Source organism: Kogia breviceps, chromosome 7, assembly GCF_026419965.1.
Source record: "Kogia breviceps isolate mKogBre1 chromosome 7, mKogBre1 haplotype 1, whole genome shotgun sequence".
In the NCBI taxonomy this organism is placed as follows: Eukaryota; Metazoa; Chordata; class Mammalia; order Artiodactyla; family Physeteridae; genus Kogia; species Kogia breviceps.
Window position 1 is genome coordinate 20,254,682 of NC_081316.1, and position 27,014 is coordinate 20,281,695.

At 53.2% G+C, this 27,014-nt stretch overlaps 1 protein-coding gene across 1 annotated transcript; it reads right to left on the reverse strand.

Annotated features, from left to right (window-relative positions):
• Positions 1-8,366: 8,366 nt before the first annotated feature.
• Positions 8,367-25,296, reverse strand: DHCR7 (7-dehydrocholesterol reductase). The gene is made up of 9 exons (XM_059068348.2): positions 25,156-25,296; positions 19,988-20,117; positions 17,526-17,629; positions 16,728-16,950; positions 15,127-15,217; positions 14,161-14,374; positions 12,260-12,464; positions 11,960-12,091; positions 8,367-9,201 (listed from the first exon to the last, which is right to left on the reverse strand). The coding sequence occupies exons 2-9, from the start codon at positions 20,012-20,014 to the stop codon at positions 8,737-8,739; spliced, it is 1,461 nt and encodes a 486-aa protein (XP_058924331.1). The 5' UTR covers positions 20,015-20,117; positions 25,156-25,296; the 3' UTR covers positions 8,367-8,736.
• Between the last annotated feature and the right edge of the window lie 1,718 nt (positions 25,297-27,014).

The following is a 27,014-nucleotide window of genomic DNA, read 5'->3' on the forward strand; positions in this document are numbered from 1 at the left end:
TTTCAAAAATAAAAAATAACAGCGAAAGCATCTAGGCCAAACCAGAGCTACTGAAACAAAGAGCTGAATGAACTTCAGGGACAAGGCAACCCACTAACGACTTGCCCAGCCCCGTCCACTGGGGAAAGGCAGTTCTGTACAACTGAGCTACCCGGACAACTTGAAACCTCTTGAACGCGACATTTTTAAACACATGAGCCTCTCAGGGAAATGGCAAACCTCTCTGCCTGCTTTACCAAGAGTGCTGGGTGTGGGATGCCCGTCTTAGGGGCCTGCGGCCATCATGATACAGAACAATTGCACTGTGCTGTGACACAGCCGTGACCTCAGGGCGCTGCCCCTGATATCAGGGCCAGCCTGCCAGGGCCCAGCATGTCCTCTAGTTTTTAATTTTTTTTTTTTTTTTTTTTTTTTTTTTTTTTTTGCGGTACGCGGGCCTCTCACCGTTGTGGCCTCTCCCGTTGCGGAGCACAGGCTCCGGACGCGCAGGTGCAGCGGCCACGGCTCATGGGCCCAGTTGCTCCGCGGCACGTGGGATCCTCCCGGACCGGGGCGCGAACCCGCGTCCCCCGCATCGGCAGGCGGACTCCCAACCACTGCGCCACCAGGGAAGCCCATGTCCTCTAGTTTTTATTACCTCCTTTCTACTCTTGCTATATCCACTCTTACGCTTGTTTTGCCGCATGGGGTCCTCCAGGAATCAGTCCTGCTGCTGAGACCCAGGCCCCAGCCAGAAGCCCGAGGCCTTCCCCTTGGATGGGGAGCCTCGGGCACTGGAGGAGAGTTGACCATTGGGCAGAGCTGCCCTCAGCCCTGGGCAGGGAAGGTCCAGGCTGGAGGAGAGCCCACATGTCCTGGCCTGGACAAGGCAGGGACAGAAGAAGTGGAGTTCTCCTCTGTGGGCAGAACATGTAGCACCTTCATTGAAACGATGAAAAAAAAAAAAAAAAAAAAGGGATTTCCCTGGTGGTCCAGTGGTTAAGATTCCACGCTCCCAATGCAGGGGGCGTGGGTTCGATCCCTGGTCGGGGAACTGAGATCCCACATGCCATGCTAACAAGAGGTGACGGGGACTCCGGGATCCCACCCACTGGGACCACCACGGCATTGCCAACCCGGGGACCCCGATGGGGTAGTTAAACTGTAACAGCCTTGTTTCCCTGGGTCCAGAGCCCAGATTCTAACGCCACCTCCATGAACGCCTCCGAACGGCCGCCTGGACACACAGGCCCACCTGGTAGGGTCGAGTGATGGGGGAGTGAGTGGCTGCTGGGATGGACTTTACGTGTACGTGCGTGGCGAATGCTGGTACATGTGGGCTTTGTGCCTGGGCTTTAGCGCCTGGGCTCTGTGACTTTGTACAGATAACGAAGTTCGTGCCCTTATGGGCACACCGGGAGGACTTTGACATTCGCTGCCCTTGTGTAACAGGATGGAGATGCAGTTGTTTCTGGTTCCTGGGACAGCTGCCCTGCCCCCTCCACATCGGTCACCCACTCCTAGAGGTAACCACCCTCTGTCTCCTGGTGCAATCGTGCAGCTGGCCTGACCCTGGAATTCCGAGTGTTTGCTCCTGGGTCTGGCTTCCTCCGCCCACCAGCGTGCACGGGAGTCTCCCGCGCGCTGTAGCCCCCGCGTGGGGCGGGGGGTTGCCGTGTGCTGTACCTTGGTCACCCACTCTACTGTGGACTGACTTTCGGGTTCTTTTGCTGTTTATGAGCAATGCCGCTGTGAGCACTCAAGAGCACAGACGCTTTGTCCCTGGCAGTATAACCCAGCCAAGGGGAGCTGCGTCCAGGGGACGCAGATGCTGGGCTTTAGGAGATGCTACCAGACTCTTTTCCCCAAGGGGCCGTCCTAATCTGCACCCCCATCCCAGGGGCGGAAGTGTCAGGGCTCCACACTCACCAATAGGTGGGCTTCTGGGCCCTTTCATCTTTGCCATCCAGGGGGAAGTGGTTTCATCTGCATTTTCCTGATGACTAAGGGTGCTGAGCACATTTTCACATAGTTATTGGTCATTTTGTTCAAGTCTCTTCCTCCTTGATAGAAATCAGCTTGCCAATTACCGTCTTAGTGATTTGTAGGAGTCCCTTATATATTCTGCCCCTGAGTCCTCCCGTGGGGGAGCATCGTTGCAAATACCTTTTCCCTCCTTGTGAATTGCCTTTTCACTCTCTGAATGTTCCCTTTTGATGAAAAGAAGCCCTTTTTTTTTAAACATCTTTATTCGATTATAATAGCTTCACAGTGGTGTGTTAGTTTCTGCTTTATAACAAAGTGAATCAGCTATACATATACATATATCCCCGTATCTCCTCCCTCTTGCGTCTCCCTCCCACCCTCCCTATCCCACCCCTCTAGGTGGACACAAAGCACCGAGCTGACCTCCCTGTGCTATGCGGCTTCTTCCCACTAGCTATCTATTTTACATTTGGTAGTGTACCTATATCCATGCCATTCTGTCACTTTGTCACAGCGTACCCTTTCCCCTCCCCATATCCTCAAGTCCATTCTCTAGTAGGCCTGTGTCTTTATTCCCGTCTTAGCCCTAGGTTCTTCATGACCTTTTTTTGTTCTCCTTAGATTCCATATATATGTGTTAGCATATGGTATTTGTTTTTCTCTTTCTGACTTACTTCACTCTGTATGACAGACTCTAGGTCCATCCACCTTGCTACAAATAACTCAATTTCGTTTCTTTTAATGGCTGAGTAATATTAAAAGAAGCTCTTACGTTCATTGAAATCCAGTTTCTTTTCTTTTTTTTTTGGTGGTTAGTGCTTCACTGTCCTTTTTTTTCCTATTTCTGTATTTTTTAAAAATGTATTTTATTGAAGTATAGTTGATTTACAGTGTTGTATAATTTCTGCTGTATGGCAAAGTGATTCAGTTATACATATATATGCATTCCTTTTTATATTCTTTTCCATTATGGTTTATCACAGGATATTGAATATAGTTCCTTTTGCTGTACAGTAGGACTTATTGTTTCACTGTCCTTTTTAAGAAATCTTTGCCTAACCAAGATGATTCTCTTTTATTTTTAAAGAAGATTATATTGGTTTACCTTTTACAACTCTTTTTTTTTTTTTTTTTTTTTCTATGATGTGAGCTGGAGTCAAGATTCATTTTCCTCCATTTGGGTATTCACCTGACCCAAAAGTTTGCATTCATTAATTCTTAATTTTAAAAAAATTTATTGATAATGGCCTGTTGGTGCCTTCAAATGGTGGAGGAGTAAGATGTGGAAATCACCTTCCTCCCCACAAATACATCAAAACTACATCTACCTGGGGAACAAGTCCTACAGAACACCTACTGAATGCTGGCAGAAGACCTCAGGCTTCCCAAAAGACGCCCTCAGGTGACCTACATGCAGAGGCGGGGCCGATACAAAGCTGAACCCCAGGAGCTGTGCGAACAGAGAAGAGAAAGGGAAATCTCTCCCAGCAGCCTCAGGAGCACTGGTTAAATCTCCACAATCAATTTGATGTACCTTGCATCTCTGGAATACCTGAATAGACAACGAATCATCCCAAAATTGAGGCGGTAGACTTTGGGAGCAACTGTAGACTTGGGGTTTGCTTTCTGCATCTAATTTGTTTCTGGATTTGTTTATCTCAGTTTAGTATTTAGAGCTTATTATCATTGGTAAATTTATTGATTTGGTTGCTCTCTTCGGAGCAGGACTTCCAAGGTTAGGCATAAAGGACGTTGTGTGTCTGGGATCACCCACCATGGGGGCCGCCATGTTGTGTGGATATTCAAGCAGCCTGTGGAGAGGCCCAACTGGTGAGGAGCTGAGACCTCCAGCCAACAGCCAGCACCAATTGCCAAGTATACGAGGAGCTGCCTTGGGAGAAAGTCCTCCAGCCTCAGTCGAGCCTTCGGATGATGCAGCCTTAGCCAACGCCTTGCCTGCAACGCCATGAGAGACACTGAGCCAGAACCACCTGCTGAGCTGCTTCTGGATTCCTAAACCTCAGAAATTGCGTGAGATAATGTTTATTGTTGGTTTAAGCCATTCAACTTAGGGGTCCCTTCTAACATGGCGACAGATAATACATAACCCTGCCCTTCTAGGGATGATTTTATGACCCAAGAGAGGGCTGCAACGCAAAGTCCGGAAAGCACTGGTGGAAAGCTTTGCATCTGGCCCAGCCCTGCTTCAAGACACAGGCTTTCTAGTTATTTAACAAGTAGAGCAAGAGGCGATGAAGCTCTAGGGGAGGTGGTAAAGGGCACAGACTTTGGCGCCAGATGGAGTTTGAGTTCCATCTGTGCCTCGGTTTCACCACCTATGAAATGGGGGTGATAATGATAGTATTTAGTAGCTGGGTTATTGTGAGGGTCAGAGAATATATGTAAGGTTCTCACAGCAGTGGTGGGTGCACAGTAGGAGCTGGAAGAGTCAGCTGCTGACACAGGGCAGATGGCGTTCTGGGGCTGGGGACACATCTGGGAACAAAATAATCAGAAATGGACCCTCACTGATCTTGTATTCTTGTGGGGGAGACAGATAAGCAAGATAAATTAGTCATTTATATTCTGTAACTGGAGAGTAGGTTCTATGAAGAAAAGCAAAGCAGAGTCCTGGGATGAGTGTGTGAGGAAGGCCTCCCTGTGAAGGTGATATTTAAGCCACGTCTAGAAGGTCGTTGAGGGAACCAGACGGATGCCAAGGGGAAGAGTGTTCCAGGCAGAGGAGACAGCCTGTGCAAAAGCCCTGGGGTAGAAGAGTCCTGGGGCCTTGGAGGGCCAGCTAGGCGGCCGGCATGGCTGTCGCTGGCTGGGCAAATGTGGGAGAAAGAGCGAGGCAAACCTTCGGTTCTGGAAATGACGTTGATTTTTATCGCGAGTGACAGGAGACCTTGAGAAGTTCTGCGCAGAGCGGGGACATGCTCTGACTCTCACACCTTCACAGGACAAGTCTGACTGTTGTGCTAAGAACAGGTTGGGGCCGAGCGGCCAGAGGCCGGGAAACCAGTGCTGGGGCTCCTCTTGCTGTCGAGAGAGGGCGGGGCTGGGACAGGTTCAGCAGAGAGATGGTAGAGAGTGGTCAGAGGCCTGCAGGAGTACAGGCCGGTTGGGTGAGAGAGGGATAATTCCATGTTCGGATCTGGACTTGCCATCACCTGAAAGCATATTCTGGGGGAGACGTGGGAGTTGCTGATCCGTGAAGTCTGAGAAGGCTTTAAGACCCTAACCATATCCCGAACCCACCTAACCATAACCCTAACTCTAACCTGCCAAACCATAACTGTAACCCTAACCCTAACCTTTACCCTAACCTTAACCCTAACCCCTAACCCTAACCCACACAAGTGAGATAGGGAGGAGGCATCTGGACACGTGGATGGGGCTCAGGCCAGAGAGGCATCGGAGGGGGACCTCTGTAGTTGCCAGCGCTTATGGAGGTATTTAAGGCCCCGAGGCAGGTGAGGTTCCCTGGTTACCTACCTCTCACCGAGAGCTCTCTTCACATCCCAGTTTGTCCAGGTGCGTGAGCTGGCCCCGCACAAATCTCCAAGCCCTGCCTGTATTCCCGGGACAAGGAACTGGGCGGCATGAGCAGGCCTGTGTGGGGGTCACTGGTGGACAGCCGCACGTGGGGCACCGAATTTCTGGAAGCTGAAGCCATCCCGTCCCTGCCTCCCAATCCCTGTGGCCTCCCCACGTGACACTCCAGGGCATGCTTTCGACATCTTTCCCAATAGATGTGGAGATCTGAGTCTGGTGAGGGGCAGCACGTGGCTGTGCAGGGTGAGAACGACCTGCCCTTTCTAGAAAAGAAGCGTGCGCTGTGGACTTCCATCTTGATTTTGCACATTCTACTCAGCTCAGCCTCTCACCCAGAGAACCTGGCTGGATCACTGCCTGGCCTGCCTTCTCATGATCGAAACAACACCCACATCCAGACAGGAGAGCGCCAAGAACTGAAGGAACTCCCCCCAGGCCTCGGTCCCTCCCGGGATAGCTCTCCCTGAAGATAGCAGTGAAGCCAAGCCCGTCGCCGTGGGCAGCGCAACTCCGGTGTGGACCACCCTTTCCCCCCGCCACCTAAGCCAGCGTCTCCATGCACAAAGGTGGAGCTCCGGGCTCCCCAGTGCTTGCCCGGAGAGGGGCCACTGGGTTTCATCCACATGCAGAGGAGGTGAGGGAGGGCAGATAAACCTACCCTACTGCACGGGGCGCCCTGCCTCAGTGGGTTAGCTGAGCGTGCGGAACTAAACAGGTCAAAGCGCAGCCCAGCTCCAAGACGCTAATGCACGAACGAAACTTGGCAAACTGAGAGGCAGATCCAAGGTTCAAACCTAGAGCTCTCCCAGGAAATCTGGCTGAGAAACCTCCCACGAGGCAAGAAAACAATCATCACCCTTATTTTTCAAACAAGGACGAGGCACAGAGAGGGAAATTGCCTGGCCGTGGTCACACAGCTGTTGAACAGGGAAGCCAGGGTCTGAGCTCACAGCCACCACCCTCCAGGCTCCTTACAATGAATTCCCACAGAGACTGGGAGGAAACGGCGGGGTCCCCCATACTCAGCGCCATCCCGGTGGGAGTTCACTGCTGCCGCCTGGTACTCAAACCACTCGTGTGGCTGCTGACAACACAAACACCTGGGACCCCCTTTGAGCCATGAGCTCCAGGGGCAGGGGTGGGGCCCCAGCACTGGAAAATCACGGCTCTTAAGTCGGCCCAGGTGGGCCCCAAGCTCCCATCCCCTCCTGGCTGTTCAGGAGGTCACCTGTCTTTGCTCAACCAGTTCTGGATGGAGCAGGGGAGGCGCTGCCCTGCACCTGCCCTCCCTGCCCCGGGAGTGGGGCTCCCAGCACATCCCAGTCCTCGGTTCCTCCAGGTGTGACGCAAGCCTAGCACTGCCATCTTTGTGGCTTCTCCGTTCTCTTGTTGGGGGCAGGCGGCCAAACTGGGATTTCTTCCTTTGGCAAACAGAATGGATCCTCACACCCAGCACAAGAGTGGCCCCAACAGACGGTCAACGGTGGGGAAAGTGTGGACCCCTCCCCTGAATCCCATGATCGGTACCCAAAGCTTTGAGGAAGGACCCAAGCATCTGATCCAAAGTTCCCTGGGCATCACCTCTACACACCAGAAACTGAGTGCTTGTCGATGGTCAGGCCCCACTGGGAGACAGACCACCAAGAAGTCTGAACAGGGAAAGTTTAAAACGGGCACACCTACTTCATTGTGCTTTGCAGACAATCATGCTTTTTACAAACTGAAGGTTTCTGGTGAGCCTGCATCCAGCAAGCCTACCGGTGCCATTTTTCCAGTAGCATTTGCTCACTTCGTGTCTCTGTGTCACATCTTGGCACTTCTGGCAGTACTTCAAACTTTTCTTTCTATTTGTTAACGGTGATCTGTGATCAGTGTCCTGTGATGTTACCATGGTCATTGTTTTGGCAGTTTTTAGCAATAAAGCCTTTTTAAGTCAAGGTGTATACACTGTCTTTTAAAAAAGACAATGCTATTTCATACTTAAAAGAGTACAGAATCGTGTAAACCCAACTTTTCTATGCACTGGGAAGCCAAAAAACTCCTGTGATTCGCTTTATTGGGGTGGTCTGGAACCAAACCTGCAATACATCCCAGATACACCTGAATAAAGCATTATTAACTCGACTAGGGCAGTAACGTCTAGAGAGAGCTGTCAAGAATACCTACAGGGACTTCCCTGGTGGCGCAGTCGTTAAGAATCCACCTGCCAATGCAGGGGACATGGGTTTGAGCCCTGGTCCGGGAAGATCCCACATATCACGGAGCAACTAAGCCCGTGCGCCACAACTACTGAGCCTGCGCTCTAGAGCCCGCGAGCCACAACTACTGAAGCCCGCACGCCTGGAACCCGTGCTCCGCAGCAAGAGAAGCCCCCGCAATGAGAAGCCTGCGCACCGCAACAAAGAGTAGCCCCGGCTCACCACAACTAGAGAAAGCCCACTCGCAGCAATGAAGACCCAACACAGCCAAAGATAAATAAGTAAATTGGAAAAAAACAAACAAACAAACAATACCTGCGGGTCAAGGAGTGTGCCCGGGGTAAGAAAACACGTGAAGGGTGTCCCCTCCCTGAGGCTGGGGTGCAGGTCTCCTTGGGGAAGGCTTGGGTGAGGCCCCCGGACGCTGTGGCCAAGTTCTCTGGGTTGCCTGGGCCAAGTCTGTAAAAGAACCAGAACCGGAAGATGCCCCCACTCACGCAGCGTCCCTCAGTGCCCTCTACAGACAAACGTAACGAGGTACACGGGCAAAGGAGAAAAGTCTGAAGGGCACAGCTCACTACCGCAGAGCAGGTGATGCAGGGTGCACCCGGAGCTGAAAGGCAGTCAACGGATAACGGGCACAGCTTATGTGTCCACTTCTACTTTATTTAGCAACAGTTAGGGCAGGACTGACCACGGGGGCTGGAAGACATCCCGTTCAGTGTTGGACTCCTGCTGTCTGGGCCGCAGAGAAGAAACAGCGTCGTCTGCGAGCCAGCTGGGTCATCCTCCCACCCTGGGGACACGGCACAGAGGAAGCTGGTCACTCCTGCCGGTGAGAAGGCAGTCGGTGAAGCCCCTGGAATTCCGCTCAGGACAAGCGCCGGGCCGTTTGCACTTCACAGGCGAGGACGCGGAGGCTCCTGGGGTGTGGAGCGGAGATTACGCCGCCCCGGCGGACCTGACTCCGGTGCTCCTCCCTGCCCCGCCGGGGGGCTCCTCTCGGCTCGGCCCTTTAGAAGATTCCGGGCAGCAGGCGGTAAGGCACGGCAGCCGTGTAGCGCCCCCAGTCCTGGCCGTACTTGTGAGCACAGCGGTGCTCGTCCCGCAGGCAGCGGTGGGTCAGCAGGATGGTCATGTAGATGACGTAGAAGTAGGGCAGGAGGTGGCCGCCACCGCAGGCCAGGCAGTAGGCCAGGCTGCCCATCAGGTCGCCGGTGTAGTTGAAGTGGCGGGCCACGCCCCAGAAGCCGGACGCCAGCAGCTTGCTGTGCTGCCTCTGTTCATCGGCCAGCGTGAAGGAACACTCGATGACCTTGGGCTTCCTGCCCCAGATCAGGCAGCGCCCGTCCGTGCGGCGGAAAAGGTCCTTTTGATGGTTGGCCATCCGGAAGATGTAGTAGCCCAGCAGGCCCAGCAGCAGGACGCCCAGGGCGTAGTGGGTGGGCAGCTGCACGGGGTGGTACACCAGGTACAGACCCTGCAGGGCGAGCGGGAGAGGTCAGCTGAGCGGGACCGCGGGTTGGGAGCACGGCCTGGGTTCAAGCCCCTGCTGTGCGCCTGACCGGCCGCCCCGGACCGGTTGCCCCTGTGCCCTGCCTCGGTTTCCTCTCCTGTAAATAGAAGCACCTGCCTCGGAGGGTTGCTGTGGGATCAGACAAGTAAATATGCAAATTTGCATATCCACCTAGCTACCTTCCTATCTATCTATCTATCTACACATACATACATACATACATACATACGCATGTATATTATATATAGTATACATATTATACGACAATATTAAAAGTATGATTTGAATATAATATTGTGATGGTTAATTTAATGTGTCACATTGGCTAGGCCATGGGTCCCCAGACACTTGATCAAACGTTAGTTGTTACGAAGGTATTTTTTAGATGGGATTAACGTTTCCAACTAGACTAAACGAAGCAGACCACTCTCCACAACGTAGGTGGGCCTCATCTAATCGGTGGAAGGTCCTAAGAAGAAAAGAATCCCTGGAATAAGAGTGAATTCCACCTGCGGACGGCCTTCAGACCCAGCTGCAATACCAACTCTTCCCTGGACCTCCAGCCTGCCGGCTGCCCTGAAGATGTTGAACTTGAATGGACCACAGTCACATAATCAAATAAACACACATACGTACGTACGTGTGTGTGTGTGTGTGTGCGCGTGTGTGCGTGTGTGTGTGTGTGTGATCTATTGCGATTGTTTTGCGTGCCTGGAAAATGGTGTTCACAGAATCAGGGAACCAGTGGGCCTGCAACCAGCCAAGCAGAGAAATGAGTCCAGAGGATGCGTCCAAGGGATCCGGCGTGGGGACCAGAGTCCAGAACTTCTGGCCCCCAGCCGAGGGCCCTCCCCGCTCAACCCTGCTCTCTCAGCTGTGGTCTTCCTGCTCTCCCAGCGCTCTCGCTTCAGGACGCCACACAGGGCGATCAGCCAGGTAACGTGGGCCCCGCTACCGTCGCCTGCAGGACTGGCGGTCACCACTCACCACCTGCCCGTGCACATCCTGGCCAGCCTGCAAGGTCTGTCAGCACTGGGCCTCTCCACTCCCGCACGACGTGTTTAAGGCAGCCCACCGCTAATCACTCACGTGCCCTAGAACCTGCTCTTTGCCCCACTGCCACACCTCTTCATACCTGCTTACAAAACGAGCAGGCGGGCATCTGGCCAGGCCTTTCAAGCGGCCACCTTACACAGGAGCCCGCATGCCATGCAGAGGAAAGCAGGGCTGTTCCCTGTGAGCTGGGAGGGGCGCGGGGGGCTTGATGATGAGGCCTCTCCCCTATTCCCCAACGGCCTCAGAACACGGCAGGTGCAGGAACAAAGACGCCCAGCCCTAGCAGAGGTGATGTCCGCCCTGCTTTATCAGAGATCCTCAGGGACGAGCTCAAGGCCCCCTCCCCCGGCTGGCAGCCTACAGAGGCGCAAACCCAGGTCCCTCGGGCTCCCCAGTCGAGGTTTCTACCCTCGACTCTGCAGCGCGTGCTGAGGCTCTCCTGGGGACCCGGCCTGATTCATTACTTGTGGGAACTTTTCCCGGAGCCTGTGCCCCCAAACCCCCAGCATCCTCTTCTCTCCTGGAACACTCCCCTTTCATAGGCCTCCCACCCAGTGCTGGCCTCTGATCCTCCAGCCTCCAATCGGGCAAGGCTTCCTGCCACCCTCATATCCTGTGTCCCAGCCACGCTGAACTGTCTCATGCCTTAAATGTCCCCCTGCCCCCCCCACCCTGATATATTCCCCACTCCACCTTTCTGGAATGTTCTTATCCTCAGACTCATCATTCTGCTCTCAGCCTGGTTGTGGTTGCTCCGAGATGCTCTTGCTGACCTCCACCTGCTGGCTGGGGGCTCCTCCTTGGCCCTCTCTCAGGGGTCAGCACCCCACTTCCTATCAAGCTCCCCCTCCCCGCACTGGGCCCCCTGCATCTCCTCCACACTTGTGTGTAGATACTCAAAGCTTAAATGCAAATGACGGTAGGAAAGAAGGCCTCTCATCCTTTCAGCGTTAAGACTTGAACACACATGAATACAAATACCCACCTCCATCCACCCAGATCTCCCAAATCATTTCTTTTGACCCAAAGTTTACTCCGTATCCTCTTCTCTCAGTCTCATGGGCTGAGTTGTGTCCCCCAGATTCACATGTCAGAGTCCTGATCCTCAGCATCCCAGAGTGTGACCATTTGGAGTTGCGTGTCTTTCTTTCAAGAGGCGGTGAAGGTAAAATGAGGTCACTAGGGTGGGTCCTAATCCCACAGGACTGGTGTTCTTATAAGAAGAGGAGGTCGGGACACAGACACCCACAGAGGGACGACCCCATGAGGACACAGGGAGGAGACGGCCGTCTACACGCCGAGGAGAGAGGCCTCAGGAGGACCAGCCCTGCCCACACCTGGGTCTGGGATTCCAGCCTCCAGACAGGGAGACAATGAACCCTCTTGTTTAAGCCTCCTGGTCCGTGGTATCTGTTACAGTGACCTGTGCTGACTCATGCACTAAGCCTTCTCTTCTTCCTAAAACAGGGGAGCAGCCTCCCTTCTCCAGGTTCTGGCACCACCCCACACCCCCCAAAAAACAGACACTTGGGTGAGGACAAGGCTCGGCATGTGCTCAGCTGTGTCTGCTCCGAGGGCAGCGCCGGGGGTGCCGGGGGACCTTACGGCTCAGGGTGCTGCTGGGCCAGGTATGCGTCACGGGGGGCTCCCTGCCCCTGCCCCTCACCTGCAACGTGTAGAGGTACGGCAGCCAGACGCAGTCCCCCCAGCCCAGGTACCACCCAAAGTGGTCGTGGCAGATGTCAATGGTTTTCAGGTACCAGGTTTCGTTCCAGAAGAAGTCCAGCACATAGATGGCCTGCAACACAGGAGCGGCCGTGTTCTGACCAGAGGCACGTGGGAAGGGGGCCGACCCCCTTGTAAAGGCGGCAGATTATGGTCTTTTGAAAACTCTCTGGCTTTCAGGCTTCCCCAGCGCCCACCGGGTGTCTGAGCCCCCACCCCCCGGGCCGCAGAGAGACTGTACCTGTAGCACGTTGACCAAGACCATGGAGTTGGTCACGTGGCCGTAGAGCTCCCGCTGCTTGGCTGCGAAGGACAGGTTGATGAGGGTCCAGGCGATGATCCCGGGGCGTCCATTGAAGAAGAGCTTGAAGTCAAACCACTTCCCAATTCGGGGGTTAAACTCAATGCCCATCATGTAGTTGTAAAAGAAACTGCCTGTGAATTTGCTATAAAATACAGAGAACAGATGCGTGTCGTTAACGAGCGCATCTCACAAGTGGCCTACCTGGCTGGCACGGACACAGGTGCTCAGCCCAGCCTGGGTACCGCAGGCCCAAGAGAGATGACCTGGGGGGAGACCTGCCGTGAACTGCAGGGATGCAGCAAGCAGAGGTCGCGTCAGCCTCCCTCTCTCCCCGCAGACTCGGTACTTCGCTCCACGTTCACCTCTGGCCCTTGAGCTGCTTGCTCCGTTCCAGGGAAGGTGGGGAGATTGTATCTGTGCTTAAGCCTCCCCTGGGCCAGCACCCAGGGTCCTCCCTCCCCACTCCAGGCTCCCTGGAGGCACAGCACAGGTGAGCTGCCCAACTGGCTCGACTGGACAGAGATTTTATTCTGAAAGGCTCACAGGGCATTCGGGTCTCCCATGGGCAAGTGGAGTTATAAATGATGCCAAGGTAGATGTGAAAAAAATCACGCTGCTTAGAGCCAGGTGCCTGGCTCCAGGGCCCACACCCATCCCTTGCTGGGCAAGTTTAATGCTTCGTTACCCTGGTTACCTGACCCATAGCCCTCTCCAGGAGTGATCAGAGAATCAGCCACGATAACCCATGTGGAGACCCTCATTAAGTATAACTTGCTGTACATACACAGGGATTTCTGTGCTAGTCAGAGAAACATATTTTCGTGTCCACCTCCCTCAGTTAGGATAAGTAGAAAGAAGCCAAATATACAAAGTCTCCAATAGGGGATGTGATTATAAAGCAGAGAAAATGATTTCCATGAGTCATAGAAGACCAGCCTCATTCTTTGATAAAAAAATCACACAAGCTCAAAGTACCACCAACCAAACACATTTCCTAAAAGTTTAGGTGTAACAGTTAAAGGAAACATACTTTATTTTCATTTGGACCCCCAAACTAAAATGTAAGCACCCGAGAATAAGAATCTTGTTTACACCTAAAGCCCCACTGCCTACACCTGTCTACAGGAGGAACCCAACAAACATCTCTTGAGGAATGGACGGATGGAAGGAGGTGGGGAGGGAGGCATGGGGGGATAAGTGGATGGATGGATGGATGGATGGGTGGGTGGATGGATGGATGGATGGACGGATGGATGCAGGGAGACAGGAAGGGAGGGAGGGAGGGAGGGAGGGGTGGAGGAAGGGATAGGGGATGGATAGAGGGGTAGGTGGTTGGATGGGGAGATGGATGGATGGGTGGATGGATGGGTGGATGGATGGACAGATGGGTAGATGGACGAATGGAAGAACTGGATATACAGATAGACTAAAGAGAGATGGATGCATGGTTGATAATTATCCAACCCAAGACTCCATGAGAATGGACACCAATCAGTAGGGCTCTCCCTGGGAAGCTGTTCCATTAAAGCCACTGAGAAAACAGGACTCCTCACTAAGACTGTTTCAGGCCACACCGACGTTCCAGAAAAAGAGGTGATGGGCTGCCTTTGCCCCCGACCGGAAGCTGCCTTTTCCACCCTCCTGCTCCCTGACAGCCCTACACGACATAGCTCGGCCACCAGAGATAGACTCGGTCGTCTTCAACTGCATCCTCCCTAAGGCGGAAGCTCCTCCTTCAAGGATTCTCTATCCTCGGGGCTCTGCAACCTCCCAGCCCAAGGTACCAGAAAAAGGCACCTACTCTCCATCTCGGGCTCGACCGGCCGCTGAGGACGTACCAGTCTCGGGCATCGGTGGGGAAGAAGTAGCCCTTGATCATGGCGAAGGTGGAGACGGCGTAGCCCAGAAGGTTGGCACACCAGAACAGCGGGATCCAGTTGTCAAAGATGACGGTGGGAGAGAAGCAGGCGAGGAGGTAGGAATTCACACACCAGAGGAGATGCGTGATGAGCCAGGCTTGCAGGCCGTTGATCTCGTACTTGTTGACGATTCCTACAGAGGGAAGAGTGGAGGTGTTTTCCCAGCTCTAACAGCTCCTGACTCCGGCCCTACCGTCTTCCTGGGCCTCAGCTGCCGGGGTCCCCAGACCCCAGGCTTGACAGCCGGTCAGCCACTGCTGCAATTCGGGCCCCTAAGGTCAAACTGCCAGCAGCACCCCTCACACTGTGAGCCGGGGACTAAGCACTCCTGCTCGCTGAGTTCCTGGAAGGGTGAGAGGGTGCAGAATCTCTGGAACCAGCCAGAGGCTGAGTCACCAGCCTGCAGTTTCCCGGAGGCTGGGGCTGAGCCACAGTAGAAGCGGGCGAGGGCCCCCTAGGGTACCTGGCGGGGGGCCCAGCAGCCTCCCTGAGGGACCAGGTGCTCTCTGTGTGCTGGGGTGGGGTCTCAGTGACTGAGGGGAATGAATGGGCCAGGCAGCCCCAAGGGTCCCTTAGCAAAAGCCCCGCCCCACCAGGTGCCCCTGGGGGACTCGAAGCGTCGCCCCCGGGGAGATGCTCCGGGAGCCCAGCTACACAGCCAGCGTGGGGCAGGGCGTATTCCATTCCCTGCTTGAGAAGGTGACTTCCCGCCTCGAATCTGGGGCGGTCCCGGGGTGTGGAACTTCCCAAGCAAGGCTTTTACTTTGTCAGGGGGCAGCCTTTGGGATGGAAGCTGCACGGGGGCGGGGGTGGGGGGAGGCCCCGTGAGATGAAGGGAGCGCAGAGCTGGCGCGGGTGGCGGGGAGCAGGGGCGGAGCCGTTTACCTGCGGGAGTCACGGCGCCCTCCTGAACGCCCCCCACGTAGCCCGGCAGAAACTTATGGCAGAAGTCAGGAAGCAGCACGTACAGAAGCACCTGAGACACAGAGACTTTCAGCAAAATTCCCTGTGAGCTGGAGGGCCTCGCTGTGCTTCGACACAGCCTTGCTTTATTAACCGAGACGGTAAATGGGAAGGCAACGAAGGAATGGGAGAAAGCCTACTCATAGCCAGTTATTTCTTCCGGAAGAGTTTATAGCTCCGGGAGCTCTGGTCGCAGGCTGACTGCGGGCTTTGAAGGGGGTCCTGAACAGGAAACTCGTCATTACTCAGAGCACCCAAGCGTCTCCCCACGGGACTTGGCCACTCCCCCCGGGAGCGAGAACCCACTAGTTCACATTCCGTGCGACTCACCCTTGGAAAGTGTTCACCGGAAGTGTTCAGTGCACTCCCAAGCTTGAGCAGCCCTCCCCAATGTCTAATTACAGAACAGTCTCAGCCCCCCCAAAAGGGAACGCCATACTCGCAAGCAGTCTCTCCCCTCGGCCCCTGCCCACCAGTCCCTGACAACCACTAGCCCACTTTCTGTCTCTATGGATTTGCCATCCTGGACTTTTCATATAAACAGAATCAGACAGGATCTGTCCCTTCGTAGCTAATTTCCTTCACTGCGCATCGTGTTCTGAAGGTCCATCCACGCTGTAGCCTGTGTCAGACCTTCACTCCTTTTCATGGCAGAACACCATTCCACCACGTGGATGGATCACCATATGGATTGTGTGTATCCATGTCTGTCAATGGACATGTGGGTTGTTTCTGCCTTTAGGCTTCTGTGACTCTCGCTGCTCTGAATCACTTTTTACCCAAAGGGACCAAGAGACCCGAAACGGGAGGGAATCTGAAGCCCCAAAGCTAGGAATGTGTGCAGAAACAGCCAGTAGTGGTCAAAGCCTTCCTTCAGGACAGGAAACCCCGGGGCGGGGCTGGGGGGGCATCTCACAGCACCGTTTCCCTGGAATCCTCCTGGGTTCAGATAATAAACACCACCTGCTCACCAAGTTCATGGTGCAGACAGCCTTCTGATGAACTCCTTCTGGTTGGGAGGCCAGTGGGGTCACAGCAGAGTCAAGGCTGTCCTTGGACAGGTCTGTGCAACCACCTGCTGGGGACACAGCCTTGGCTCTGCTGAGACCGAAAGCGGCCCTTTGGGGCTGGGCGCTCCTTCCCACAGGCAACCCTAGGATAAGCTTCCCATTGTGTATGGGGCTTCCCTGGTGGGTCACGCCCTCACGCTGTCCCACAGGATCCTGCTTCCTGCTCAGCAGGTCCCTGCAGGGCTGGGCACAGCCCTGAACCTCGAGGAGGCTCAGCTGAAATGCTGAGTGGGAAAGCGAGTCGGACACTGAAATGCCACCGGGTGCCCTTGATCTGAAGACAAAGCTAGGTCCGTCAGGCTGCAGGCGACCCCCTGCTGGGTCCCAGGAATGAGGACGCCAGTGTGAGCCAGGACCCCACCCCTGACAAGGGATCAGGACTATCCCAGCAGGAGGGGAGGCTGTGCACAGGCAGAGCCCCGACCACGGTGGCCGGTGGCCGGGAGGGCTGACCTGGAACGTGACCCAGGCCACGTAGATCTGGGCCGCTTTCATCGTCAGAGGTGGCGTCTTGGCCCAGATGTCCGAGAGTCGAGCCCGCCCGGTGGCGATATCCACCAAGGGGGCCATCAGGGAGCAGCTGTACTGGTCGCAGGCCATGATGAAATAGTACACGATGAAGGGTGCAAACAGCAGCAGGAAGATGACGCTTGCCAAGGAAAACCAGTCCACCTCCCTGGGGGGCAGACGGACGGCAGGAGGTCACGTGGGGCCCTCCGGACCCTCTGACCTGACGCACGGGATGCTCTGCTCCACGTGCAAAGCCACCAGCGCTTCCCAAGAGAAGGCTGTCGGCTCACAGGGCAAAGGCCCCCACTGCCTGGGGAAGGCACCCCACTTGCATGCTCCACTGAAAGCGGTCTGAAGGCCGACAGACCCGTGGGCACCCCCAGAAAGCCCAGGACCCAGGACACGAAAGGCGGAAGGCCTTTCACAGCCCAGGTGGCCAGAGGCTTCCCGTTCTGGGCCATGGGGGACATTCACCAAGTCCCTAGCACCCTATGGCTCGAGAACCATGAGCCCCGTGTGCTACCCAGTGAGGGCGGTACAAGGGCACCAGCTGTCCTTGCGATCAGGTTTTAGTTTCTTCTTCTTGTAATTCCTCACTCTCTAAAAGGGGAAACTGCTACTAATGATAGTCTTGCTGATAAAGAGAATTATTTTAATAGGTTCACGAAATCCCAAAGGCCGGCAACCTCTCACTGAGATCCCACTTTACTTTCTAGCAGGGAAGATGGGTGAGAGCCTTACCAGGCACGGCCCCACTGCCCTTGGGTCGCAGCCTTGCTGAAGGTGATGCTGCCAGGACTCTTGGTTTGGGGATCGTTGGACTGCGATTTTGCAGCCACTGGGCCCTGAGGGAAGGAGACACCCCGTTCAGAACGTCCCGTGACAAACGGACACTGCACCTCCCTGCCACTGTTCACAGGCCCCACAGGGCTGGCCTCCTACACTCACCTACTCTTTACCTCGTCCTGGATGGGAGATTCCAGGCAGGGAAGAGATCAGTGCATCGTCGACTCACTCCTGCAACCCGCAGTAACCTCCCACATGGCCCCACTTCTGCTCTTGCTTGTCTCAATTCATTTTCCAACGACAGCAGAACATCCTTGTTACTACGTGAACCCGGACGCCTGCGGCTCAGAACACTCCCACAATGTGCTCCTGCCTCCCCTCCTCCCCGCTCTCCCTTCACACCCTCTGCTCCAGGCACAAGGAGGTCTCTACCGATCCCTTTAAAAAAATTGTTTTATTTATTTATTTTTTATAAGCAGGTTCTTATTAGTTATCTACTTTATACATATTAGTGTATACATGTCAATCCCAATCTCCCAGTTCATCACACCACCACCACTACCCCCACCTCCCCTGCCACTTTCCCCCCTTGGTGTCTGTATGTTTGTTCTCTACATCTGTGTCTCTATTTCTGTCTTGCAAACCGGTTCATCTGTACCATTTTTCTAGATTTCCCTGCCAACTCTTAAATGTGGTTTATCTTGTTCATGACACCTGCTACTTCTCAGCTTAGAACACGCTTTACAGGTCTCCTCATTCAGGTCTCATAGAAAATGTCCCCTCCTCAGTATATGACTTTTTGTTTTTCCTGGAGTTAATGGTTGCCTCACTTTTTCCATTTGTGAAGGTTTCTATGCATCTATCACTAATTTTTTTTTCTAAATGCTCTAACAGAGCTATCATACATATTAATAATTTTTCTACATACTCCAACACAATTTATCATTTCCATCCCTCTCTCCCACCCATAGCCACTCATCTTGTACCAACATACAAGCCAACCAGTGGGGGAAGCAGTGACATCCCCACGTCTAGAACAAGTTCACAATTGTCAAGGTTCAAAATATCAGGCATTAAAAAAAAGATGATCTTAAAAACTTTCAGAAAAAATCCAGGATTAAGAATCACACTAGCAGCAAGCTGGATTCTAGGAAACAAGGGTGGAAAACTTAAAATTCTGACGGAAACTTTATTCAACCTACAATTCTATTCCCAGGTTAACTACTATTCAGAGAAGACACAGGATCCAAGAAAGCTGCTAAAGAAATACCCAGTGAAAGGACAAGAGGAAGTCCCAAGATAACAGCTGTGCAGTGGACCAGACAGTAACCAGTCCACACTGGCACAAGATGAATGGCTACAGGGGTGAGGGAGGAATGGAAATGACACATTTTGTTGTGTTAGAGTGTGTAGAAAAATTATTGATATGTATGATGGCTCTGTTAAAACATGCAGAAAAAAAATTAGTGGTAGATACTTAGAAACTTGAGTATATGGAAAAACTGAGGCAACCATTAACTCCAGAAAGATTAAAAAGCCATACAAAGGGGGGAAAATACCCAGACCATAATGATAGTACATTACTAGGCTTAACAGAAAATAATATTAACTTTGCCAGAACCATGTAAACTCTGATTATTGACTGACTACTAGATGTATAGAAGGAAACGTGTCAAGTTGGGAGTGCTCAAAGGAAATGGTTTCGATAGAAGCAGGTAAAAACAACACAAAAGTAGCTAAGAGAATGAAAAGTATTTGCTTCTGGGAAGTGAGACCATAAGATGAGTTACAGAACTGTTCACTTTATATATGTCTCTTAACACTGATTTTATTCTAAATGCGAACATGAATTACTTTAATACGACTCTATATTCATTTATAATTTTTCAGTAATGAAAACTGCAGCCACATCACTTAATTTACACAGGTTAGTTTATGGAGCATCTGTGATGTACGAGGCAGGCTGAAGAGTTCTTTATGGGCAGGAACCACCCATCTTTACAGCCCCAAAACAAAGAATACCGAGCCTGGTACATAGCAGTTACTCTGATCTAACATGCTGGAAAATTGCAAAAGGGCCAGAAATGTATAGGCTGAGAATTAAATGTGGAAAGCCAAAAGGAAGAAGCGTATCTTCTAGGGATTAAAACAAGCCCAAATAATTATTCTGAGCTTATAACAGCGTTCATTCACCTCTCTGTCATAAGCACTGAATTTTTAATACAGGTGTAAGTAACATCCTTGGCAGTAGATGGCTGAAAATAGGGCACAGGGTGGTATTCTGGATGTAGTTTATTTTTTGGCTAAGAATCAGACAAGAATTGATACCAAGAGCTGATGGACCAGCTGCCTTTACTTTTCCAAAGCTGAAAAGTCACTGCCTTTGCCCAGGAGCAGCAGTGCTGAGATGGGCTTACCTCCAACCTCTTACCAAGCGGTTTCATGGCAGAACGCAAGTTTTCCTTCTCGAACTGCCCTCTTTCAAGTCGCTAGATTCCCACGCTCCACAAGGCCTGCTTGATCCTTTTCAACCCGCTGAACAAAGTCCTGCAGGGGACACGAAGAGACTCAGGGAGACACCAGGAGACAAGGACCCAAATGATATTTTCTCGAGGCCCACTGTTGGAACCAAGTGAAAGGCGCGAGCTCAGCGCCCAGGGGTTCAAAAGCACAAGAGGCCCCCACGGGTGGGGATCCCCCAGGATAAGGCAATCTTATCACGCAGCTTCTCTGCCTGGCACCCACACTGTCTGCCAAAGAGTAATAAGCACTGATTAACAACGGACAGAGCTGGATGGAGGGCTTCATGAAGGAGTTGTCTTGCAGATGAGCCTGAACGTGGCAGACACAGAGCTGGTGAACAGCAATGAGCCAAAGCTGGCTTCTTTACAGACTCACACCAGGCAGCGCACGTGCCTCTGAACCGTTTCTACAAGCCACTTGTGCCATCGGCCCGGATCAAGCCCCACTAGAGCTTGCACATTCCACCGCATGTTCTAGGAGCCACTGAGATCCCAAGAATACAGGGCATCACTGACAGTAATCTGGGCTCGGAGGCTGGTTCTCAGCAGACTTACTGGACCCGTGAGCTTCCTGAGTGTCTCGGGGCATCAAAGCCCCCCCACCCCCACACACAAACACACAAGAGGTTCTGCGCTTGTTGTTAAAGCTGGATAAAGGAGGTTTCGTGTCCACACCTGGGAAGGAGCCAGGGAAACGCCTGGGGGCTTTCTGGCACCCTGGTCAGCTCCCTGGACCAGATTTTGAGTTCCACAGGCCAAAGATAAAGGGACGTTTCTCCTGAGGGTTTGGGATGATGTAGTGTAAGTGCCTGACAGTAAGCGTCCGTTTCAAAAGCCATCCACCTTGAATAAACACACAGCCACCAGCAGAACCACCAGATAAGGACCAAGGCGACCCCCAACCCACGAAGGGCCCTCATTCAGGAAGTCCGGGGTAACCGAGCGACTGACAGCTTGAGTAACCGCACTGCTCCCTTCCCACACCCTAATTCCTGTTCCTATGCTTTAAATTCACCAATAAAGAGTGACCCCGTGAAACCCTAGACACGCCCCCTCACGCCCTCATAAAAGCAGAGCCCAGCCCCACACCCGCACCCTCTTTCTACCCACACTCTGGCTGCGTGTACCCACAGGACCTGTGAGCAATAAATCTCGTTGCTCAACATTCCATGATGGTTTTTGCTGAAGGCGCCCTACAATCATAATGAGAACCTCAAAGGCCAGTCTGGCCACTACGTGGCCCCGGAGGCGGAGACGTCCGTGGGTTCCTCGCAGCAAAGCAGTCGGGTGAGTGCCTCCAATGTTCTATAGCTGAGAACATCACCATCGACAGCTCGGGGTCCACACAACAGAAGGCTTAAGCCCCGTGGCAGTTCTTTCGGCGTCTTGAGGGTTTGGTATTTGGAGATGCATCAGAGACCCAGGACCATGGCAGGGATGGGATGGCATGGTGAACCCCCAAGACGCCCAGATGTCACCCTCAAGGCTGCAAGTTCTCCGCTAGGCTTGGTTTCCTCATCCGCAAAGTAACTTACTCTGTCAGGTAAATGAGGTCACGGGGCCAAGTGCTCAGAGCCCCACCCAAGCCCCATGAGAGTCCACCCCAGAGAGTCCGCTACTGCCAACACCGCCACCAGCACCACCCAGGCCTGAGGAAGCCTCAGCGGGGCTCGCGCAGGGCATTGGGGTGAAGTTTGGCTGGAGGTCTGAGGGGGATGCACCTGCAAGGCCCAACCCCAGAGGGTTCTGTTACCCACCGCACAGCTCTTCACTCCTCAACGCAGTGGTTTAAAACAACAATCTTTCGGGACTTCCCCGGCAGTCCAGCGGTTCGGACTCCGTGCTTTCGCTGCTAAGGGCACAGGTTCAATCCCCAGTCAGGGAACTAAGATCCCACACGCTGAGGGGTGCGGTCAAAACAAAACAAAGAGTCTTTCGTCCTCTTTCATTGTTCCCGTGGGTTGGGAACCTGGGGAGGCTGGCTAAGTAGCTATGGCCTGGGGTGTCCTGGAGCGGCGGCACATCACGTGCTCACTCGGTGTGGGCTAGCTTGGGCTTCCTCCCAGCATGGCAGCCTCAAGGCAGTGGGAGGAGGTGCCCAAGCTGCCTTTTCTGCTCTGCATCAGACCAGCCCATTCGTCTGGCTACGCTGAGTCACAAGCCCACCAGCTTTCAAGGGGAGGGGAAGCAGGCTCTGACTCCTGATGGGGAAGCAGCATGGTATTAAAAGAATGTGAGATATTGGATGACACAACCTACCACAGGTGGCGACTATTTATCGAGCATCTACCAAGCTCCAAGCCCCCATTAGCTCATAGAATTGCCACCCCAATCCTGGAGAGTTGCCGTCATTGGGCCCATTTTACAGATGAGGGGGTTGAGGCGGGGAAAGCGGAGCAAGTTGCTAGCACAGACCTACAGGGACGGAGCTGGGTCTGTGGGCACGCCACCCTCTGTGACACACTTGGGAGGCTGGGGAGTAAAATTCAGAGTAGTGATGACAATAGCCAATCTTTCTGAGCGCTGTGCCAGGTACTATCCTAACATACATACAGAAACATTTAGTTGAAATGTTATCAGAACAGCAGGGGTTCTGTTTTAGAAATTTGTTAGTCCAAGGAGTGGTAGACACTGAAAAATACAGACATGCCCCAACTTGGACTTAAAGGAATGATACAATTCAGAACCAGTGAGAGTTGGGCAGCTGCTCTCCTGGTGGGAGAATAGATTCAGAGGCCAGGTAGACCTTCAGGTTGACCCAGCATTTACTTGTACGAATTTATCCCGGGACACATACAGATGGCTGTGTAAACCCACAGGTGCGAGAAACACTGACACACTGGTACAGTGGAATACTCAGCAACTGCTAAAAAGAATGAGCTTAACATGGGAAAAAGTTCCCTGGCATGTTACAGCACAAGGGCAAGCTGCAAGACGGTCTATCACTAAAAAGCTATTCAAAAAGCCGTATACCAAAACCCTCAGTAGTGTGGGACATCCACGTGGGCTTCCCCCCCACTTTTCCTAGTTTTTCCAGCGGACACTTGTAGAATAAAATAATTTAACAACGATGAAATGAGTTGTTGTAACAGCTCTTGGAGTCCTTAGATCCACAATTCTGGGAACATCTGTGGCTCTCTACGGGGTCAGGGAGGTCATCTGCTCTCAAGGCATAGGGGAGTGATTTCGGGGGTCATTCGTGGGTTCACCTGCAGCTTTTTTGCATCCCCCCGGCCCTCTGCCCATGGTGTGGTCACTCCCTCAACTGGCACATGCAATTCACAAGCCTCAACTGCCAAATGCAGAGGCTGTTCTTGGCTCTTTCCAGTGCTTGGCACTGGACAGCTCTGGCCTGGCTTCCCTGGGGAGGGTTGAGGTCCTGGCTGGGGCACGGCAACCCGCTCCTGGGGCACTTCTGAGGCCTCCAGAAATACGTGTGAGCCCTGGAAGAAAATTCCAGAAACGCTGACCTCTAATTCTAAAGGGTAAACTGCAGCTTTGACTGCAGATACAGGGGTTCTGTTTTTTGAAAGTTGCAAAATATACGCTCACTGTAACACCATCACTGCAACATAAGTTTGAAAGTCAGACAACAAATCCCCTCAGTCCAGCCCCTGGAGTCGCTGAATTTTGCTGTGTATTCTCCGGATTGTCTCACGAGCTACTTGTCACACGATACACACCCACCCTCCCTCCTTTTTTTCCCCCAAAATTCGTTTTCCTCTAAATTCTTTTGTAAGTTCGCTTCTTCACTTTCTCTGATCTTAGAAAGCAGCTTTCTACTAGGTAGATCTTCTACATAAATAGGTAGATTTGCTGCATAAATCTGCCACATTTTTTTTTTAGCAGCAGTTACATAAAAGGATTTTGTGGGAAGTTTTCCAAGCATTATTTGTGGATGGTTATTTCTGGGTTTCTGCCTGGCAAACCGTTCTGGTTTTTGAGTGGCGAGTGTCCTGCAGGTGGGGTAACTCCATCCTCCTCAGGCCTGTTCCTGCCGCCTTCCTGGGGACCTTCAAGGTGCCTGGGGCTGTTCAACCATCACCTGGCCTCTGCAAACCCCAAGCTTCTCAGCTTCTCATCCCCACCCCCACGCCCCAACAAAATGCAGGCATTGCCGATGGGGCTCTTCCCCCCAAACCAAAGTCATGTTGCCGGTATCTCTGGGTTTGAACTACGGCTCTGCCGCTAAGTACATGACTCTACATGTCACTTCACCTCTCGGGAGCCTCAGTCTCCGCATCTGTAAGATGGGGGCGATGCCAACTACACAGGTTGTTCTGAGAATGAAGGTCAAAGCACCCAGTCCAGTGCCGGACACTCAGGAAACAGCCAGTAAATGACAGGTCTCACACACCATTTTGATAAACACGATTCCTCATTTCCAACTTTCCTGTCTCCTTTCTTTACCTGTTGTCGGGAATCTCACCGGAGCAATTCCTACCTTAAAAACCTTTTTCATAAAATTATAAAATGTCCAGGAAAGAGGCAATACATCATTATTTAAGTTAGTTGGGAAGGCTGGAAAAGAAAAGAGGGCGCGTTTGGTCTTTGGTGAGCACTCCCTGCCCTGCCCGCCGTGAATCGACCCCGCCTCCCTCCGCCATTAATCTATTCCTAGTAAAGCAATTCAGAGTCTCCTGCTACCTGCTCCCACCTTCTCAGTGAGCAAAGACAAATTATCCGCGTTTCCTCCACAGAAAACTGCATCCGCTCACGCGGGGCACCCGGAGGAAGGAACCGGCCCACCCGGCCCAAGAAGCACCCACCTGGCTCCGCCCCGCCCTGGCTCCCCCGGGATCTCCCGACCACCGGAGAACGGAGCATCTCCGAAAGGCCGTCTTCGGGTGGCCAACCTGCGCCCCTAGATCTCCGGCCTCTGCTCACCTGCACGCACGCACCCCTGCCCACCTGAGCACACATCTCCTCCTCGCCAGAGCACTAGCCCCCCTCCACGCTCCTGCGCGCGCCCATCCCATCCCTGACCTGCGCGCGCCCCCGGATCTGCTCGCCCCCCCCGCTCCCCTGCGCGCGTCTCACACTTGCGCAGCTGGCCCTCTTACCTGAGCGGCCGTCTCCGCGCCCGGCTCCGCACCAGCTCCTACCCGCGAGCTCCAAGCGGGTCGCTCTAAGATGTGGCGTAATGGCAGATGACCAATCGGAGACGGGCCCTGTGAGGCCCGGCGCCCTCACGCCCCGCGATTGGCCGCGGCGCCTCGCCCCACCCCTGAGCTGACTCTGGGCCACCGCGCGCTCCACTCGGCAGCCGCGGGGCGTGAGATTGACGGCTGAGGGCCCGCCCTGCGCACAGCCCCTAAGGGCCGGGGAGCCCCGCCCAGGCTGGGGGGGTGGGTGGAGAGGGAGGTCTGTCCCCACCGGTGGTCGTGGGCAAGCGGCTTAGCTCCCCAGCCTCAGTTTCCTCTTCTGCCAATGAGGCTTCAAAGACGCGCAGTCCACGCTGAGCCTGTGGTGTACAGATTGCCGGGTCCGCAACAACCCACAAAACAGACCAAAAAAAAAAAAAAAAAAAAAAATCCCTGCTCTTGGGGCGCACGCGCGGTAGTGGTGGTGCGTAATCAAGAGACAATCAGGTAGGCATATAGGGTGTCAGATGGTGGAAAGTGGTGTGGAGAAGATCAAAGCAGGTTGTGTGTGGGTAGCAGTTTTATGCAGGGGTGTCAGGGAGAGCCCGCCGCTAGGAGGCCATCACAGGCCTTCCCCAGGAGGGGAGTGGGAGGTGGAGTTTAGGGTGGGCTCGCAGTGTGCAGAGCTGGGCGGAGAGAGAAGTTGAGTGGGGATGTGAGCCCGCAGCTTAGGTCAACCACGTGGGGAAGCCCCCTAATAAGAGAGCACCTCAGAGTAGTGCCCTGGGCAGTGATAAGAGAAATGTTCACAGGTCAAGGTGTGAGGGAGTCATTCCGACTTGTACGTGGTTCAACCTGAAGTTCAGCCTCATCAAAACAGCCTGTTTGTGGCCTATTAAACGTGCGGTGTACATCTGCTTTCACCATTAAAGAAAAGAATGCCTTTTAAACAATCAAAAGGGAGTGACTATGGTTCAGGCATTTGAAATGGATCTGGGTGGCCATTGTGGACATGGTTTCAGGCATGTTCCTACATCACTGAGAACTTGAACTTTCTGAACTGTGTCAGCCTCAAGGACACCACCAGCTGTTCTTCTAACAATAGCTGCTGGCTGCCAGCTGTAACCTTGAACGGCTCAAGGTCTCCTCTTGTAACTATGCAACCATGTTGGACCCCAACCAATCCTTGCTTAACAAGCACTCTTACTTCTTGCCAACTGCAATTTCTATTCTTGACAAACAACTTTTCTCATTTTGGGGGGGTTTAGCCTTTAGAAGCCTCTCCCATTTTGTAGTTTTAATCGCTTCTTGAATCAGCGTCTACTGGGCTCTAATCCCCAGTTTGCCTCAAATAAAACTCTTCTATTCCTCTTATAGGTTGGTTTATTGATTATTTCTGTGGACAGCAGGAATGGCCAAGCCTCCTTCATATACCCCTGCCCCTGCAAGGGCATGACCTTGGGTTGGGCAGCTGTGCAACCCAGGCAGCCCCTGGAGGGGAGGGCAGCTGAAGGTGTCTGCTGCTGACCCCAACTTCCAACATCTGGGGCATCAGCTTACTGGCAGAGGCATCTGGATGGCTGTCTCTGTGTCCCTCACAGAGACATGTTTTTCCCCTGTAGTTAGTTTTTTATTTTGAAAATGTCCAACATGCAAGCCAGGTGAATAAATAGTAAAGTGAACACCCACATACCTAGATTCAGCAGCCATCAACAGTTTGCCATATTTAATTTCTCTCTCTCTCTCTCTCTCTCTCTAGGTGTGTATCCCCTCCTTCTCCCCCCCACCCTGCGACCACTAATTAGCTACAGATGATACCTCCCTCCTGAATATTTCAG